Source organism: Peromyscus leucopus, chromosome 6 (assembly GCF_004664715.2).
Source record: "Peromyscus leucopus breed LL Stock chromosome 6, UCI_PerLeu_2.1, whole genome shotgun sequence".
NCBI classification, from domain to species: Eukaryota; Metazoa; Chordata; class Mammalia; order Rodentia; family Cricetidae; genus Peromyscus; species Peromyscus leucopus.
Window position 1 is genome coordinate 107,884,450 of NC_051068.1, and position 15,674 is coordinate 107,900,123.

Sequence of the window (15,674 nt, forward strand, 5' to 3'; positions counted from 1 at the left end):
TTCCTTCTGTAGATGTGAATGCCTACCTTAAAGGCTGGGCTATATCAGTCTGAGGACTTGGGGGTTGCTTAGAAACTCAGCAGCTTGCACGACTCTTTTTTGGTCAGGAGAGGTGTCCCTGAACTGCTGTTCACTTTAAGCAGGACTCGGATTTTTAATGTGGCTCAAAGCGGGTCAGCTAATCTGGAGCCAAATTATGTTGCTTGATTAACATTTAGAATAACTATTATAAATATAATCTAAGCCTCTGAAACATTTTTCATAATATATTCCCTTACTAAGAACCAAAAGTGATTTTTTTTTAAAACTATTTTATTTTAGCATATGGGCACATTTAGTGTGTGTATGTGTGGGATTCAAGCCTATACTCTCTATATGTGTATTTTTTTAAATCTTTTCTTACTTTATTGAAGTTTTAAATTACACATTTGTTTATTTATTTTGCGTGAATGTGTTTGTATGCATGTGGGCATATGTGCATCACGGTGCACGTGTGGAGGTCAGGGGACACCCTGTGGGAGTTCATACTCCCACCTTGTGGGTTCTGGGCGTTGAGGTCAGGTGGTCAGGCTTGGCAGAGGGCACCTTTAGCTGCTGAGCCACCTCCCTGGCCCTGCTTTATTTTTAACCAGCATACAAAGTAGGAGGTTTGCTCTGGCATGTTCGAGAGTGCCAGGTTTGCGTGTTCCTTCCTCTCCCAACTTGTCAAGTCACATGTATGCTATCATTCTTCCATCCCTTCCCCAAAGCCTCGAGCCCCCTCTCATGGACCCCTTTCCAGTTTCCTGGCTTCTACACACTTTCTCCCGCATACATACACATAAGCAAACATTAATCTCTAGGATCTGCCCAGGAGCATGCTGTGTTTGGCTTTCTGAGCCTGGTCTTCCTCACTTGATGTAACAGTTAACAGTTCCATCCATTTTTGCTGCAAATTTAATTTTCTCTACAGGTGAGCCAAGTTCTATTGTGTATATATGCCATATTTTAATTATCAGTCTTCTGGTTGATGTCTAGGATGATTTAATCTCCTTGATAGTGTGAATAAGGCAGCAGTAAACGCAGATGTGCAGAATTGTGGTGTATCTGGGTCCTAGGGTAATCTGTGCGGAGCATTTTGAGAAGACTGCACAGTGGTTTCCACAGAGGCTGTACCGGTTCATAGCCTCACCAGCAATGACCGAAGGCCCTTCTCCCCCCACATTCTCACTAGCATTTTTTTTTTTTTTTATCAATGATAGCTATACTGATGACTTTTTGAATTAAATTTTCAATTTTCAGTGTTTACTTATTCATGGGGGTGGCCAGTTGTGCATATCTGTGCCTGACCGTGCCATGGCCATGGGGCATGCCTGTAGAGGTCAGAGGTCAGTTCTCACCTTCCCCTGTGGAACCTGGGACTTGAACGTAGGCTTTGCAGTTTGAGCAGGTGAGCACCTTCACCCACTGAGCCACCCTACCTCCAAGTCCTTGCCATTTGTTTACATTGCTTCTTTTTAGAGCTGTCTGTTTAGATCATTGGCCCATTTATTGACCGGCAGTTTTGATGTTTGGTGTTTGATTTTTGTAGTTCTTTATGTAGTTAGCTATTAACACACATTCCCCCCCCCCAGTATATAGAACTGACAAATTTTTTTTCCATTCTGCAAGCTGTCTGCTCCCTCTCTTCCTCTGCTGTACATATGCCTTTTAGTTTGTCCAAAATGGATCTGCTAACACCACGTTACTTCTCTTGCAAGAGTTCAAGCAGAGAGGATGTTGGAGTAGGAGATGTTTCTGGTTGCTGTGACCAAGACCCTGACATAAAGCCATTTAGGAGACCCTACTTTGGCTGGCAGTTTGAGAGGTAGAGTCCATGGACTATGGGTTAGGTGCAGGGTGAGTATGGCAGAGTTCGTGGGGTGGGAATATGTGGCTGAGCCTCCCCTCCTGTGGACTGGCCAGGACACAGGAAGCAGGGGACGCTGGTGACTCTTTGGCTTCCTCCTTTTCCTCCTTTTATTCAGTCTGGAACTCAGTCCGTGGTACTGCTCACATCTAGGGCTTGTCTTCTCTTATAAACCGATCCTCTTTGTGTTCTCTCTCACAGCTTGCTTCACTAATGTCACAAATGTTTCATAGTTCAATCAAGTTGACCGTCAAAATTTGCCATTATTTCATTGACTCGGGTGATCTAGAACCTTCTATCCTTAGGAAAAACTCGTCTATTTGAGTATCTGTCTATGCCCCTAAGTTTATTTGTAGTGAGTATGAGTAACTATTGGTCTGGTCTGTTGGGGCTCTATCCAAAATAACAGCCTTTCTAATTTTTCTTAATAATTTTAATGTATTCATTGAGAACTCATTTTGAGCATACCCATCCCTGACTCCACTCTCCAATTCTGCACCCAGATATTTTCAACATGTCCCCCTCCCAACTTCATCTCCTCCTCTTTTATAAATAACCCACTGAGCCCAATTAGTGCTGCTTCCACACAGGTAAGTGTGGGGCATCCTCTGTACCCAGACCCCCAAAGAAAAATGACTCTTTCTCCCAGCAGCTATAACTACCACTCACTCCTCAACTAGCCCCGGGGCCTTGTGTACTCTTCCCTAATCCATGCTAGAATTTTGACCGGTATGATTTTGTATAGGTCCTATGAAGGTAACCATAACTACAGTGAGTTCATGAGTACAATGGCCATGGCTTGTTCAGAGACAGCATTTCATAGCTCCCCACACCCCCCGTCTTACATTCTTTCCATCCCTTCTTTTGAAATGTTCCTTGATCCTTGGAGGAGAAGGTTGGTGGTGGTTTGGTTCAAAATCACCACAATAGGTTGGTATGTTTGAATACTTGGTCCCCAGTTGGTGGAACTGTTTGGGAAGGATTAGGAGGTGTGGCCTTGTTGGATGAGGTGTGACCTTGGGGCTGGCTTCAAGGTTGCAAAAGCCCACTCTATTCCCAGGGTCTCTCACTCTCCGCCTCATGCTTATGGATCAAGATGTAAGACCTCAGCTACTGCTCCAGCACCATGCCTGCCTACCTGCTTGCTGCCATGCTCCCCACCATGATGGTCATGGAATCTAAACTCTGGAACCATTAGCCTTGTCCCTGGTGTCTTATACAGCAATAAAGACCAGGCAGGGTTTGATGTAAATGTCCCATTTAGGACAGAGCACTCCCTAGTCACTTGTTCTCAGCACTTTAGCCGGTTGGAAGTCTCAGCATGAACTCCTGCCATTTGCCAATAGAGGCTTCGGTGACCAAAGTTGAGCATAGCACACATCTAAGTATGTATGGCTTCTTCAGCCATGAGAAGGTTTTGGACCAGGTTTTCAGTACCAGGCAGGCATTTGCTCCTGTGGAGCAGGCCTCAGGGCCCAGTCAGAAAGTGCCTGGTTACCTTCATAATTGTCATGCCACTGTTGTACCAGCGGGCATTTTTTACCTGGTAAGCTGATACTGTAGCATGTTTGTGGCATCTTAAGAAATAGGGTCTTACCACCTGTTTAGAGTAGGTTTCCAAGGGCAATGGCAGTAGTGTTGTTTTGGAGGCCTTGTAGCAGGCATCTTAAAAGTTCTTATTAATAAAATCAAACCTGAGGCCAGTTATTGGGGTGAACACTGGAAGGTCAGAGAGACAGAACAAGCCACAGCTAACCTCACCTGGCCAACTTCTCAGCTGATCTTGTTTCCTCAGACTGGAAGCCTCTGTGTCCTCATATCCGAATGGCTCTCAGCTGAACTGTGCTGCTCAAAACCTAAAAGCTTAACCAGCCAAATGCTTCTAGTTTCTGGTCCTCATGCCTTATATACCTTTCTGCTTTCTACTATCACTCCCTGGGATTAAAGGCTTGCTTTCTGGGTTTAAAGGCGTGAGTCACCATGCTTGGCTGTATCCTTGAACAGATGGATTTCTGCCTCTGGAATGCTAGGATTAAAGGTGTGTGCTACCACTGCCTATCCTAAGTATCTAGTAGCTTTTCTGTTCTCTGACCCCCGATAAGTTTATTAGGGTACATAATATTTTGGGGAACACAATACCACCACAAGGCCTCGAGCCTCCCATAATTTTTGCCAAATATCTAGATATGTCCAGGCTGTGGTCCGTGGGCTACAGTTGCCACAAAAATAACTATGAGTATGGCCTAACACAGAATTGAAAATTTATTTAAAACTTTATGAGACATTTTTGTGTGACTTGTTTATTTATTTTCAATTTGATTGCACAGTTCTTGAATGTGAACTTCATTGATTACATTATACTACAATATCAAAAGATTGAAATATCCCCGCATTCGAAAGTGGTCTTGGCTGCCTGTGTCCCAGTCATTAGTAGTATAGGGAAAGGCTGCTGAAAGATGTGTTCCCTGAGTTTGGGGTGTTCTGTCCTGGCCCCTGCAAAGCCTGGGACTTTCCCATCTTCCCATTTCTCTCTGCCAGCTGGTATACCAATGAGGCTGAATAGTCAGTGTCAGGCCATGTCATGACCAGGTCTGTACAGCCTGGTGTCCTGTTTCTAGAAACTCAGCCGGTCTCTGCCCTGTGTGGTTAGTAACCCTCAGCTTTCAAGCAGAGGCTGGAACAGTGCTTACGAGGTATTTATGGATCAGCGAGCCAGTCAGAGAGCATGACCACCCCGTGTAGTGTGACTGGAGACACCACCCACTCAGAGCATCATGGGACAACTTTTTACTTGTTTCAGGAATTGGTTCAGGCATGGGAGATTCCATACCGAGTCTTGACAGTAACCCCTCAGAGCGTTATTATCCTGGCCCTGTGTCCATCATCTTCCCATTTCTCTTGGCCAGCTGTTTTTTTCAATGTTTCCATTGAATTTGTAGCTTACTTCTGCCACCTCTCCAACTGTGCTTATAGTCTATTTAAAAAAAAAAAAAAGCTTGGTATATGGCTGGCCAGATGGCTCAGAGGATAAATGTGTTTTCTGCCCAGACTGATGACCTGAGTTCAGTCCCTGAGCCCCATGCAGTGGAAGGAAAGACCCGACTCCAAGTTATTCTCGGACTTCCACATGTGTGTCATGGAATTTGTCTCCTCCTCTTCTCCCTGCCCCCCCCCCCCCGCCCCCATAAACTGGTAAAATGAAAAAGTTGGAATCCTACAAGCGGGAGAAATTACCCTGCAAATTCTGTTTGTGTAGAGAGAATACATCTAGCATGATTGCCTTCTTGAGCTTACCGTGTAGTTTTCTACAAGTAGCCGAGAGACAGGAAGGAGATCCAAGCCCTGCTAGACAGATGGCCAGCTAGTCCTGGGGCTCAGGATGTTGAGGTACGTGGCTGAGCCGCCCTTACAGTTCCCTGGTATTTTTTTCCTGATATTTTTAACTATCTTGGTTTAAGTCCACAGAGCAGTTATAAATAGGGCTGAGTGGAGACACTTGGACAAGCTAATAATTAAGCTTCTCTTCCAGCCTGTGTCCTCAAATATTTATCTGTGTTTATTCACTGGAGAGGCTCAGTCCTGTATTCAGAAAGAGAAAAAAAAAAAAGGAAGCAAGTTAGTTGTGATTTAAACACAACATTTAGCAGAGTCTCACCATTAAGCAGAACTTAAAATAAAAACCTGTTTGGTAGCATTAAATTTCACGTATTACTTTCTTCCACAGCAGCTTGTCAAATCACCCTATTTAGGAGCAATGTGTCACAGATAGGAATCTTGATCTTAGTGTACTGCCCTGGGGATACTATGGTGCTTCTTTATGGGTGGGAACCCTAGACAGCTGCCCAGATGGCCACGACCACTCAAGCATGGTCATTCAGCTCTCATTTCAATGGAACTTAGATGACACTGACTTTTTCTTCTACTCCAGAGTTGCTGCCCCTGAGGAAATAACACCCAGCCCTGTCTTAGTTAGGTTTCTACTGCTGTGATGAAACACCATGACCAAAGACACTTGAGGAGAAAGGAGCCACTTTTTGGATTATGTTTCCACATTACAGATCATCATCGAAGGAAGTCAGGACAGGAACTCCAACAAGGCAGGAACCTGGAGCCCAGAGCTGATGGAGAGGCCATGGAGGAGTGCTGCTCACTGGCTTGCTTGCTCCTTGTGGCTTACTCAGCCTGCTTTCTCAGAGAACCTAGCATCAACAGCTCAGAGGTGCCCCCCAGCCACAATGGGCTAGGCCTTACCCCATCAATCGCTAATTATGAAAATGTTCTTCAGGTTTGCCTACAGCCTGATCTTATGCAGGCATTTTCTCAGTTGAGGTTCCTTTTGTTTTTGTTTGTTTGTTTGTTTTTTTTGAGACAGGGCCTCACTATGTACTTCTTACTATCCTGGAAATCACTATGTGTTGCTGGGTCCTGATGATTAATATAGACCAGGCTGGTCTCAAACTCACAGAGATCCACCTGCTTCTTCCTCCCAAGTACTGTGATTAAAGGCGTATGCCATCACACCTGGCTGAGGTTCCCTCCTTTCAGATGACTCTAGCTTGTGTCAAGTTGGTGTAAAACTACTCAGCACACACATCCCGGGTTACAATCCACTGAGTCACGCGAAGGCAGGAACTGAAGCACATGCATTGGAGGAATGCCGCGTACTGGATTGCTTCTCGTGTCTTGTTCGGTCTGATTTCTTATACAAGCAAGGCCACCTTCCTAGGCATGGCATCACCCACAGTGGACTGGGCCATCCCACATCAATCATTAATCAAGACAGTACACCACAGACTTACATACAGGGTAATTGGATGGAGGCATTTTCTCATTACGATTCCCTCTGCCTAGAGATGACTAAGTTTGTGTCAAGCTGACAGTTTTCAGTAGCCCAGGCACCTTGCCTGGCAGAGGCCTCCCCAACTTCCTTCTCTGTAGACATGGTTATTATGTTCACGGGTAACCTGTGTGCCTCACCAATTGCTAGTCACTGTTCACACCGACTACTGTTGGTCCTGTTTCCCAAGGAACAGCCCTTCTGAGGAAGGAAAGGCGGGGAATGGGCAGGGAAGAAGGACCGAGGGATGATGCAAGAGAGAACTTGGGGCTAGATGTTCAAATGGAACAAAATCTGTGAACACGTGAGTGGTCACTCACCTAGGGCGGGGGTGGCAGGTGTGTGTGTAAAAGGTCTGAACACACCAGGCTTTGGGCACCATTTGGTCTCTGTCTTGTCTGCTCACCTCTGCCACTGGAGCATGAAGCAGCCATGCATAATGCATAGAGCATGGGCGTGGCTTGAGCTCACTAAGGCTTTCTTTGTGTGTGTGGTGTATGCATGTGTATGTGTTTATGTGTGTTCCTGTGTGCTGACAGGGTGTTCCTCTATCACTCTCCACCTTACTATTATTTGAAGCTTAAGAAAAAAATTATATTTGAATTTAATAGAAAATTAGGTAAAATTCTTGGCAACTAGCAGAGATAAAGAAAATGCCATGTCTTTTAAGTTCGAAATAGATGATTAAGAATGGAAAACATACTCCAAAGTACAGAATGGAAGTGGGTGAACTGATAAAGAGCACCAATGCATCTGGTCATGTGGTATATGGTCTGTTGACACTCCTTTCCATCCTGTTCACACACACGTGAGTACACACACACACACACACACACACACATGCACTTACACACAGATACACACATTTTGTGCATATTCTATTTTTTCTTTTTTTGTTTTTTGTTTTTGAGACAGGATTTCTCTGTAAAGCCCTGGCTGTCCTAGAACTCACTTTGTAGACCAGGCTGGCCTGAAACTCACAGAGATCCGCCTGTCTTGCCTCTTGAATGCTGAGATTAAAGACATGCATGGTCACTGCCTGGCCATACTCTCTTTATTAGATGACATCAGGGTAAGAAAATGGCTTTATCTTTTTCTTCAAAACTGGTTTCTTGGGGCTGGAGAGATGACTCAGAGGTTAAGAGCACCGGCTGCCCTTCCTGAGGTCCTGAGTTCAATTCCTAGCAACCACATGGTGGCTCGCAACCATCTATAGTGAGATCTGGTGCCCTCTTCTGGCCTGTAGGGATATGTGCAAGCAGAATACTGTATACATAATAAATAAATAAATCTATTAAAAAAAAACTGGTTTCTTTCATGTTGCTATTGATGCTACTTTCTCCGGTTCCTACTCCCCACCTGGGAGCTGGGATCCCAAAGTCTTTTTGGGGTGCAGAAGGGTGATGATTAATCATCTTCTGTCACTACTTTCATACTGATGATGGGCATAGTCCTGCCTAAGAGGCACTGTAAGACTCTTCTATTTATTTGTTGGCTGGAGAGGAGGTGTTGGGTTTTCAGTCATAGGAATTGTCTGGGAACCCTGTTTCATTGGGCTTCAGTAAGAATAACATGATTATGCCAATCGATGGCTTTAGGAAGGGTGAGATGTGGAAAATCATGGACGTGTTTGTTTCAGTAGGTCATCCTTCCTAGCTTGCCCTTGAGGTGTGGTCCTTTGGACTGTTATATATTATGTGGAGAGATACAAAGAACAATTTGAGGGAATCTGATAGTAGGATAGATTTTAAATTTTTATGTATTTATGTATTTATTTGTGTGTGTGTGTGTGTGTGTGTGTGTGTGTGTGTGTGTACACATGCACTTATGTGAGTTTATGTGTACCACTTATGTTCAGAATCCTGAAGAGGCTAGAAAAGGGCATTGGGTCTCCTGGAGCTGGAGTCACATGTGGTTGTGAGCCAGCTGATGTGAGTGCTGGGAACCAAACTGGGGTCCTCTGCAAGAGCAGTAAGAACTATTGACTGCAAGCCATCTCACCAGCCCCAGTGGATTAGATTTAAAAGAAAAATAGTGCTTTAATTACTGATTGGTCTAGATAATAGATTTTCTCCTTCTTTCCTTCCCCCAGTTCCCCACAAGGTTTCTCTGTGTAACAGTCCTGGCTGTCCTGGAATTCACTTTTGTAGACTAAGCTGGCCTTGAACTCACAGAGATCCACCTGCCTCTGCCTCCCAAGTGCTGGGATTAAAGGTGTGTGCCACCATCACCTGGCTAGATAATAGATTTCTATAAGTAGTTTTTTCTTTGTATTAAAGTCAGGGTGGCTATGACTATTCCATCTGGTATGTCTATAGCCCTGGAAAGCTTGACTCATCACCCTTTAAAAAATGGTTAGATTTAAAAATTTTATCTTATATGTATGAGTGTTTTGCCTATATGCATGTCTATGCACCACATGTGTGCCCAGTGCCCAGGAGAGGGCATTGGACCACTTGGAAATGGAGTTATAGATGGCTGTGAGCCGCCATTTGAGTGCTGGGAATCAAATCCTAGTCCTCTGGAAAAGCAACAAGTGCTCTTAACTGCTGGGCTATCTCTCCAGCTCCTCCATTCAGCTTGTATGGGGGTGCTAGGGAATCAAAGTGAGATCTTCATGCCTTTGCAACAAGTCGTCACCACACCTTTAGTTATCAGCGTATGGTCCTTGTCTGGCTGCCACACAAACGCAAACCCATGGGTTGCAGGTTGTTAATGTGCATGAGACGGGAAAGCTGAATCTTGTAAGTTTGGCAGTGAGTGTACTACACCCAGGCCTTTTCAGTGCTCACTCAGGAAAGCATGGAAAAGTAATTTGGAAATGCTTAAAGACTCCATGGAATGGGTGTTTTGCTGAACTTTGGGTAGATGTGCTCCCCCTGGAGGCCATCTGGGGTAGTGGCAACAGTGACCAAAGAACTGGGCCACGGGAGAGGAAGGCTGTGTGTCGCATAGCTTCTAGTTTTCATTTGCTGTCAATACCGGGGAGGTTCTGTGTTTGGTTGTAAAAGGAGGCATCGGGCCATTGAAACGGTTCAGTGGATGAAGGTGCTTGTTGCCGAGCCTGATGGCCGAGTTCAGTCCTTGGAACCCATGTGGTGGGAGTAGAAAACTGATTCTCCCATGGTGTCTGTCCTCTGACCTCCATGTATGTGTGCATGCATGAACACACACACACACACACACACACACACACACACACACACACACACACACAAAATTAAAAACAACCAATGCAAAGAGAGCCAATATCTATCCTCAGACATGTTCTCTGGTAATTAACTTATTATTTGTATTCCAGAGCTCTTTCATTTTAGACGTATGGCTGGACATTCTTCTGCATTTTTGGTGTTTTACAGCACTGGGTGCAACACTCAGGGGCTTGTATACATCAGGCAAGCATTTCACTGCTGGGCTCTGCCTTCAGATTCTGAGCTATAGCCCACACTCTTAGTGTTAATGGTTGGACTTACCTTGGCCAAGAGTTCATTAATTTTTAGGTAATCAATAGCTTTTGTTTGTTACCTATTCATTTTTAGCATATTTAGTGATCTAATGTTTAATCATAAATATAAGATTAATATCTTAATGTTTACCTTGTACCAACAGGATCCATACTACAGATATAATGACCTTCACTACAGGTGGATTTCCTTAGATAACTGGACCTACAGCACAGACTTTAAAATCCCCTTTAATGTCAGGTGTGTATATGTTTGTATATTCTATATCATATAGTGTACATATATATTATATTATTACCAGAGATTTTCTCTTATGTTTTCTGCTTAGGTTGTATGTCAGAATGAAATCAGATTATATCTTTGTGTCGTTGAAGTGGTTGTACAATTTCTGTTTTGTTTTCTGTGTAAGGATGGTGCCACTGATCCACAGTGTGTCTGAGGGGATCGTTTCTCCAGTGGGTGTCCTGGAGCCACTTAAACCCTGTCAATTCTTTTATATGAATTTCCTCCTTTCTCCCTTCCCAGTATGAGGAGAATGTATTGACTGGCAGTCATTTTGTTAATTTTTTTAATGTGTGTGTGTGTATAACACGCACATGTATGTGCATATGTATGAGGCCAATGGTAGATGCCAGGTGCCTGAATCAATTACTTTCTACTTTGCTTTTTAACACAAGGTCTCTCTCTGAATTTTGAGCCTCCAGTTTGGCTGGACTGGCCAATGAGCTGCAAGAATCCTCCTGTCTCGGCCTCCCCAGTGTAGTAATTACAGGCAGGTGCTACTGCGCCCACCTTTTATGTGGGTCTGGAGATTGAACTCAGATCCTTATGTTTGCATGGCCAGTGCTTTACTTTACTGACTAAGGTATCTACATGGCCTCCCTCACCACAACTCTGTGTGTGTGTGTGTGTGTGTGTGTGTGTGTGTGTGTGTGTGTGTATGGTAGTTGGATTCAGAGCCTTATACATCACATTCTGTCCCAGGCTCTATAGTATTGTTAGTAAGATCAGATATACATCTTTTTTTTTCTGTGTAGTGCTAAACAACCATTGATACTATGACCTTGACCTTATACTACATCATGGGGCCATGAAGAGAAGTACAAATATTATTTTCAGTAATGTTCTGTTATTTGGAGAAAATATTTCTAGGTGAAGCAGAATGTAAGCAAGTATCTAAGCCACCATTATTACTAATTTTTAAAGATTATCTTGTATATGGCATTTTGGTCATTACTTGTTATCTCTTTAAAAATCGAAAGCCACAGACTAAGGTAGAGAGCTTGTCTAGTGTGTATAAGCCCCGAGTTTAATGCCCAGAGCTGAAAAACAAGCCAGAATATTATAATCAATATCATGGAGTTACTGTGTGTCATGCTTTTATTTTCAGATAATGCTTAAAATAGTTCTCACAAGAATCCTATCTCCCATTACATAGTTCCAAGTCACTCTGGGCTCCCTGAGATTTTGTCTCAAAAAAAAAAAAAAAAAAAAAAAAAAAAAGGGAAAACAAAGTCCCATCTCACTGTGAACATAACGCCTTCCAAATCCAGCAGCTGACTTCCCCTATTGAAACTAGCTTTACACCTTGATCTCAGCATTGTGCTTCTTTATGTAACACTGAGGCACCTCTCCCAAGTTCGTGCCTAGGGATGGGGTTTTGCCTCCTCATTCTTTTCTCCACTGCCTCACGTCCTTTCCATTATTTCCAAGCTTGTTAATGCTTCCCCGCCACTTCTGAGCCGTTCCTCAGGCTCCAGTTCCCCACTTTGCCCAGAAGCTGCGGAATCCAGTGTCTGGCATTTGCCTTTCAGTCTCTGATCACGTGAGGAAACGTTCCATTCCTCTCCAAATGCTTTTCCTCAGGAATAGAAAGCCTGTTTCTTTGCTTCATAAATAAAGCCCCAACTTCTCTGTGTCCCTGTGAAAGTTGATGGTGGCCTGTGCCACCTCTGGCTCTGCCGTGGATCCACCACGTGTTCAATCTCTCCTCCTCAGCTCCTCAGCCCCAGGGTGGGTCCAAATAAAAAGTCTTCCTCTTTAAAGGAACGGATGCTCTTAGGACTTTGTCCAGTGGACTGGTTCTAGGCATTTCTACTTATCTTTATGAAAAGTTTTATTGAGCTCTGATCTATATAACATGAAATTTACTTAAAGTACAAGTCAATGGTTTTTAGTGAATTCACAGAGTTCTGCAACCACCACCACTGTCCCTTTTCCCCTCTACTTGACACAAGTTATCTAAGAGGGAACCACAATGGAAGGAAGAAGATCCTTCCATAAGATTGGTCTGTAGGCAAACCTGTGGGAGCATTTTCTTAATTAATAGTTAATGTGGGAGGACTCAGCACACTGTGGGTAATAACCCCTTGGATATGTGTTCATGAGTTGTATAAAAGAGCAGACAGAACAAGCCACAAGGAGCAAGCCAGTGAGCAGCACTCCTCCATGACTTCTGCTTCAGTTCCTGCCTCCAAGTTCCTGCCTTGAGTTCCTGCATTGGTTTCCCTCAGTGATGGAGTGTGACCTGAGAACTATAAGCTGAGACCAACCCTTTTCCCTCAAGGAACTTTTGGTTATGGTGTTTCACCACAACAATAGAAACCCTATTTAAATTAACCATGCCGGGCAGTGGTGGCACATGCCTTTAATCCCAGCACTGGGAGGCAGAGGCAGGCAGATTTTGTGAGTTCAAGGTCAGCCTGGTCTACAAAGTGAGTTCCAGGACAGCTAGAGTGGTTACACAGAGAAACCCTGTCTCAAAACAAAACAACAACAACAAAAAACCTCCCTTAAAAAAATAAAACCAACCAAACAACCAACCAACCAACCAACCAAACAAACAAACAAACCCAACCACAGTCCATTACCCATTTGTTGTCATTTCCATTGCCATCCACTGTCCCAGGCTAGACCACTAGTAACTAACTCACTTTCCCTCTCTGTAGACTTATCTGATCTGGCACTTCAGAGACAAGGGCTTCTTTTTTCTAAACGTAAGAATTGCTTCAAAGTTCATTATTGTTGTAGCATACATAATCACCTAATTCCTTTTTATTGCTGAATAGTATTCCAATGTTTGTCGCATTCTGTTTAACTTCTCTGAGTTCTTATTTTCTTTCTTCCTTTCCTTTTTTTTTTTTTTTTTTTTTTTGGTTTTGTTTGAGACAGGGCTTCTCTTTTGTAGCCCTGGCTGCCCTAGAACTGACTCTAGACCAGGCTAACCTTGAACTCAACTACCTCTGTTTCTTGAGTGCTAGGGTTAAAGGAGTGTACCACCACTGCCAGGCTGAGTTCTTATTTTCTTCTTGAATTCTTCCTTACACAATAAACCTCTGATAGTCCTTGTCTAATAGATCAAGAAGTTTCTGTTTGATTCAGAGTATTAGGCTTTCATGCCATCCAGACAATGAACTCTTCAAATTCCCAGGTTGTGCCTGTGAGACTGTGCTGTGGAACAATCCTTTTCTACACTGTGAATATGTATTACTCTCATTGGTTAGTAAAAAGCTGACAGGCTGGTAACTGGGCAGGAAGTTAGGCAGGAAAGCCAAATTGAGAATGATGGGAGAGATGCCAGCCAGTTGTCAAGGAAGCAGGAGTTGCTAGAGGACAGGTAAAGCCATAAGCCACAATGTCAATATATAGATTAATAGAAATGGGTTAACTTAAAGGTAAGAGTTAGTAACAAGCCTGAGCTATTGGCAGAGCATTTATAATTCATGTTCAGCCTCTGAGTTGGTTATTTGGGACCGGGTAGTTGGGACAGGAAATGTCTGTTTACAAGGCTGAGCAGAGTAATGAACACAAAATTCTCACTCACAGATAAAAGGTGGTGGTTAGTGCATTCTCTTGGATCGTGTCAAACAAATGCAATGGCTTTGACAGATATTTTTTGTGTTACCTAAGAACTCTGAAGTATCTGGGAAAATCAACTCATTTTGAAATTATAATTTGTGCTCTTGATTTTTATTAGAATGGTTTGACACATCATGCAGAAAAATGAGTTGGACTGCTCAAAGAAATTACAGATATATCCATCCCATACACCTTAAATTTGATGGAAGTTGCCAGTTAAAGGTGTACATTTTCCTGTAAAATATTTAGTTTGTTAGTTATTAACTGATTACAAAGAGACTTAAATTAATGTTTCATACATCATGCTTTTAAGATCTTTAATTGTTTTTTAGTGAATGGCAGAAAGTAAAGTTGATTTTTGAAGGAGTTGATACAGTTGCAGAAATCCTGTTCAACAATGTCATTATTGGGAAGACAAACAACATGTTCACTGGATATGTAAGTACATGAAGATTCCGGATGAAAGCGAATGAGTGTGCCTTTTGTGTTCCTGGTGTGAATAGGGAAGGCTAGTCACATAATCGGCCATGGGTCAAGTACAAGGCCTTTGGAACACTGGGTAAATTCCTGTCTTTGTCAGGTGCCCTGCTGGTAGGGTGATAGGGGTGATGCAAACCCATGGTGGTTCTGCAGGCCGTGAGAAAGCAAATCACAGTTTCCGCTTTACTGTTCACTTCTCTGTGGTCTGGTGGGCCCGCGTTTCATGGGAAATGACCATTGAAAGGCAATTTTGAAAGAAATTCTTTCTGAAACTGTATCCTTCTTATTTTCCTCTGTTTCAAGGGTGTGCTTTGGAAAACAAAAATAGCTTATAACTTAGAAATGCATGCTATGCATCCTAGAGAGTCAGGTTGTCATAAAGTGTCCAGGAATCCCTGGCAGCTCAAGGCCGCGTGCACAAGCCAGAGCAGACATTTCAGGGCTAAAGATACTTTCTGCTCTGCATGTTTCTCTGGGATCATAATTCTGTCAGTAAAAATAGGAGAAGCCTAGAAGCCTGTGCTCCGACAGGAGATTGGAGTTATAACTGAAGGTAGGCCACTAAATTCTATTGCAGAAGCTTATGAGGCGAGTCTAGATCTGCCTGTTGCATGTGTCTTTCATGTAGTCTGCCTTTATCTACATTTTCATACACAAGACGTTTTCCTCCCCATGGGTTTGTGTGTTCTTTCTCTTTACTTCAGAGCTTTGACGTCACCGGTGTGGTCAGAGACACGAACTCCCTAAAGCTGCGGTTCCAGTCAGCTGTGCAATATGCTGCGCTTCAGAGCAAAGCTCACACTCGCTACTCGGTGCCCCCAAACTGCCCCCCGAAGGAGCAGAACGGTGAATGTCATGTCAACTTTATCCGAAAGGTAATTCTCTTTCAAGTGCTTGTGCTCTGTGGCCAGTGTGTGACTACTTAACTTGATTCCTTCCAGGGGCACCTCAAAGGTTCTCAGTCAGACTTGAAGATTTTCTGAATTTTTGTGGTGAATCTTCATTCTTCTAGGTTTTCTTCCCAAAGCATGTTTCAGAGTTTAGGTATACACACACGCACATGCACACACACAAACTGGATAACTGAACTTGATATTGCATTCTAGGTTGGCCTAGAACTTACTATGTTGCTAAAAGAGGCAATACT

At 43.4% G+C, this 15,674-nt stretch overlaps 1 protein-coding gene and 1 non-coding gene across 4 annotated transcripts in view; both read left to right on the forward strand.

The window, feature by feature from the left end:
• Window positions 1-15,674, forward strand: part of Manba (mannosidase beta) — a 96,834-nt gene that overhangs the window by 7,807 nt on the left and 73,353 nt on the right. For all 3 annotated transcript variants that reach the window (XR_005091855.1, XM_028857392.2, XM_037207131.1), the window contains exons 2-4: window positions 10,335-10,429; window positions 14,380-14,485; window positions 15,232-15,402. Coding sequence is in view for 2 of the 3 variants with exons in the window: in XM_028857392.2 (XP_028713225.1) it covers window positions 10,335-10,429; window positions 14,380-14,485; window positions 15,232-15,402 (372 nt within the window). In the remaining variant the exon portion in view is untranslated. The remainder of the gene's footprint in view (window positions 1-10,334; window positions 10,430-14,379; window positions 14,486-15,231; window positions 15,403-15,674) is intronic.
• LOC114683609 lies at window positions 4,274-4,406 on the forward strand. Its single transcript, XR_003733178.1, has one exon. It is a non-coding gene; the product is annotated as a small nucleolar RNA SNORA71 (small nucleolar RNA).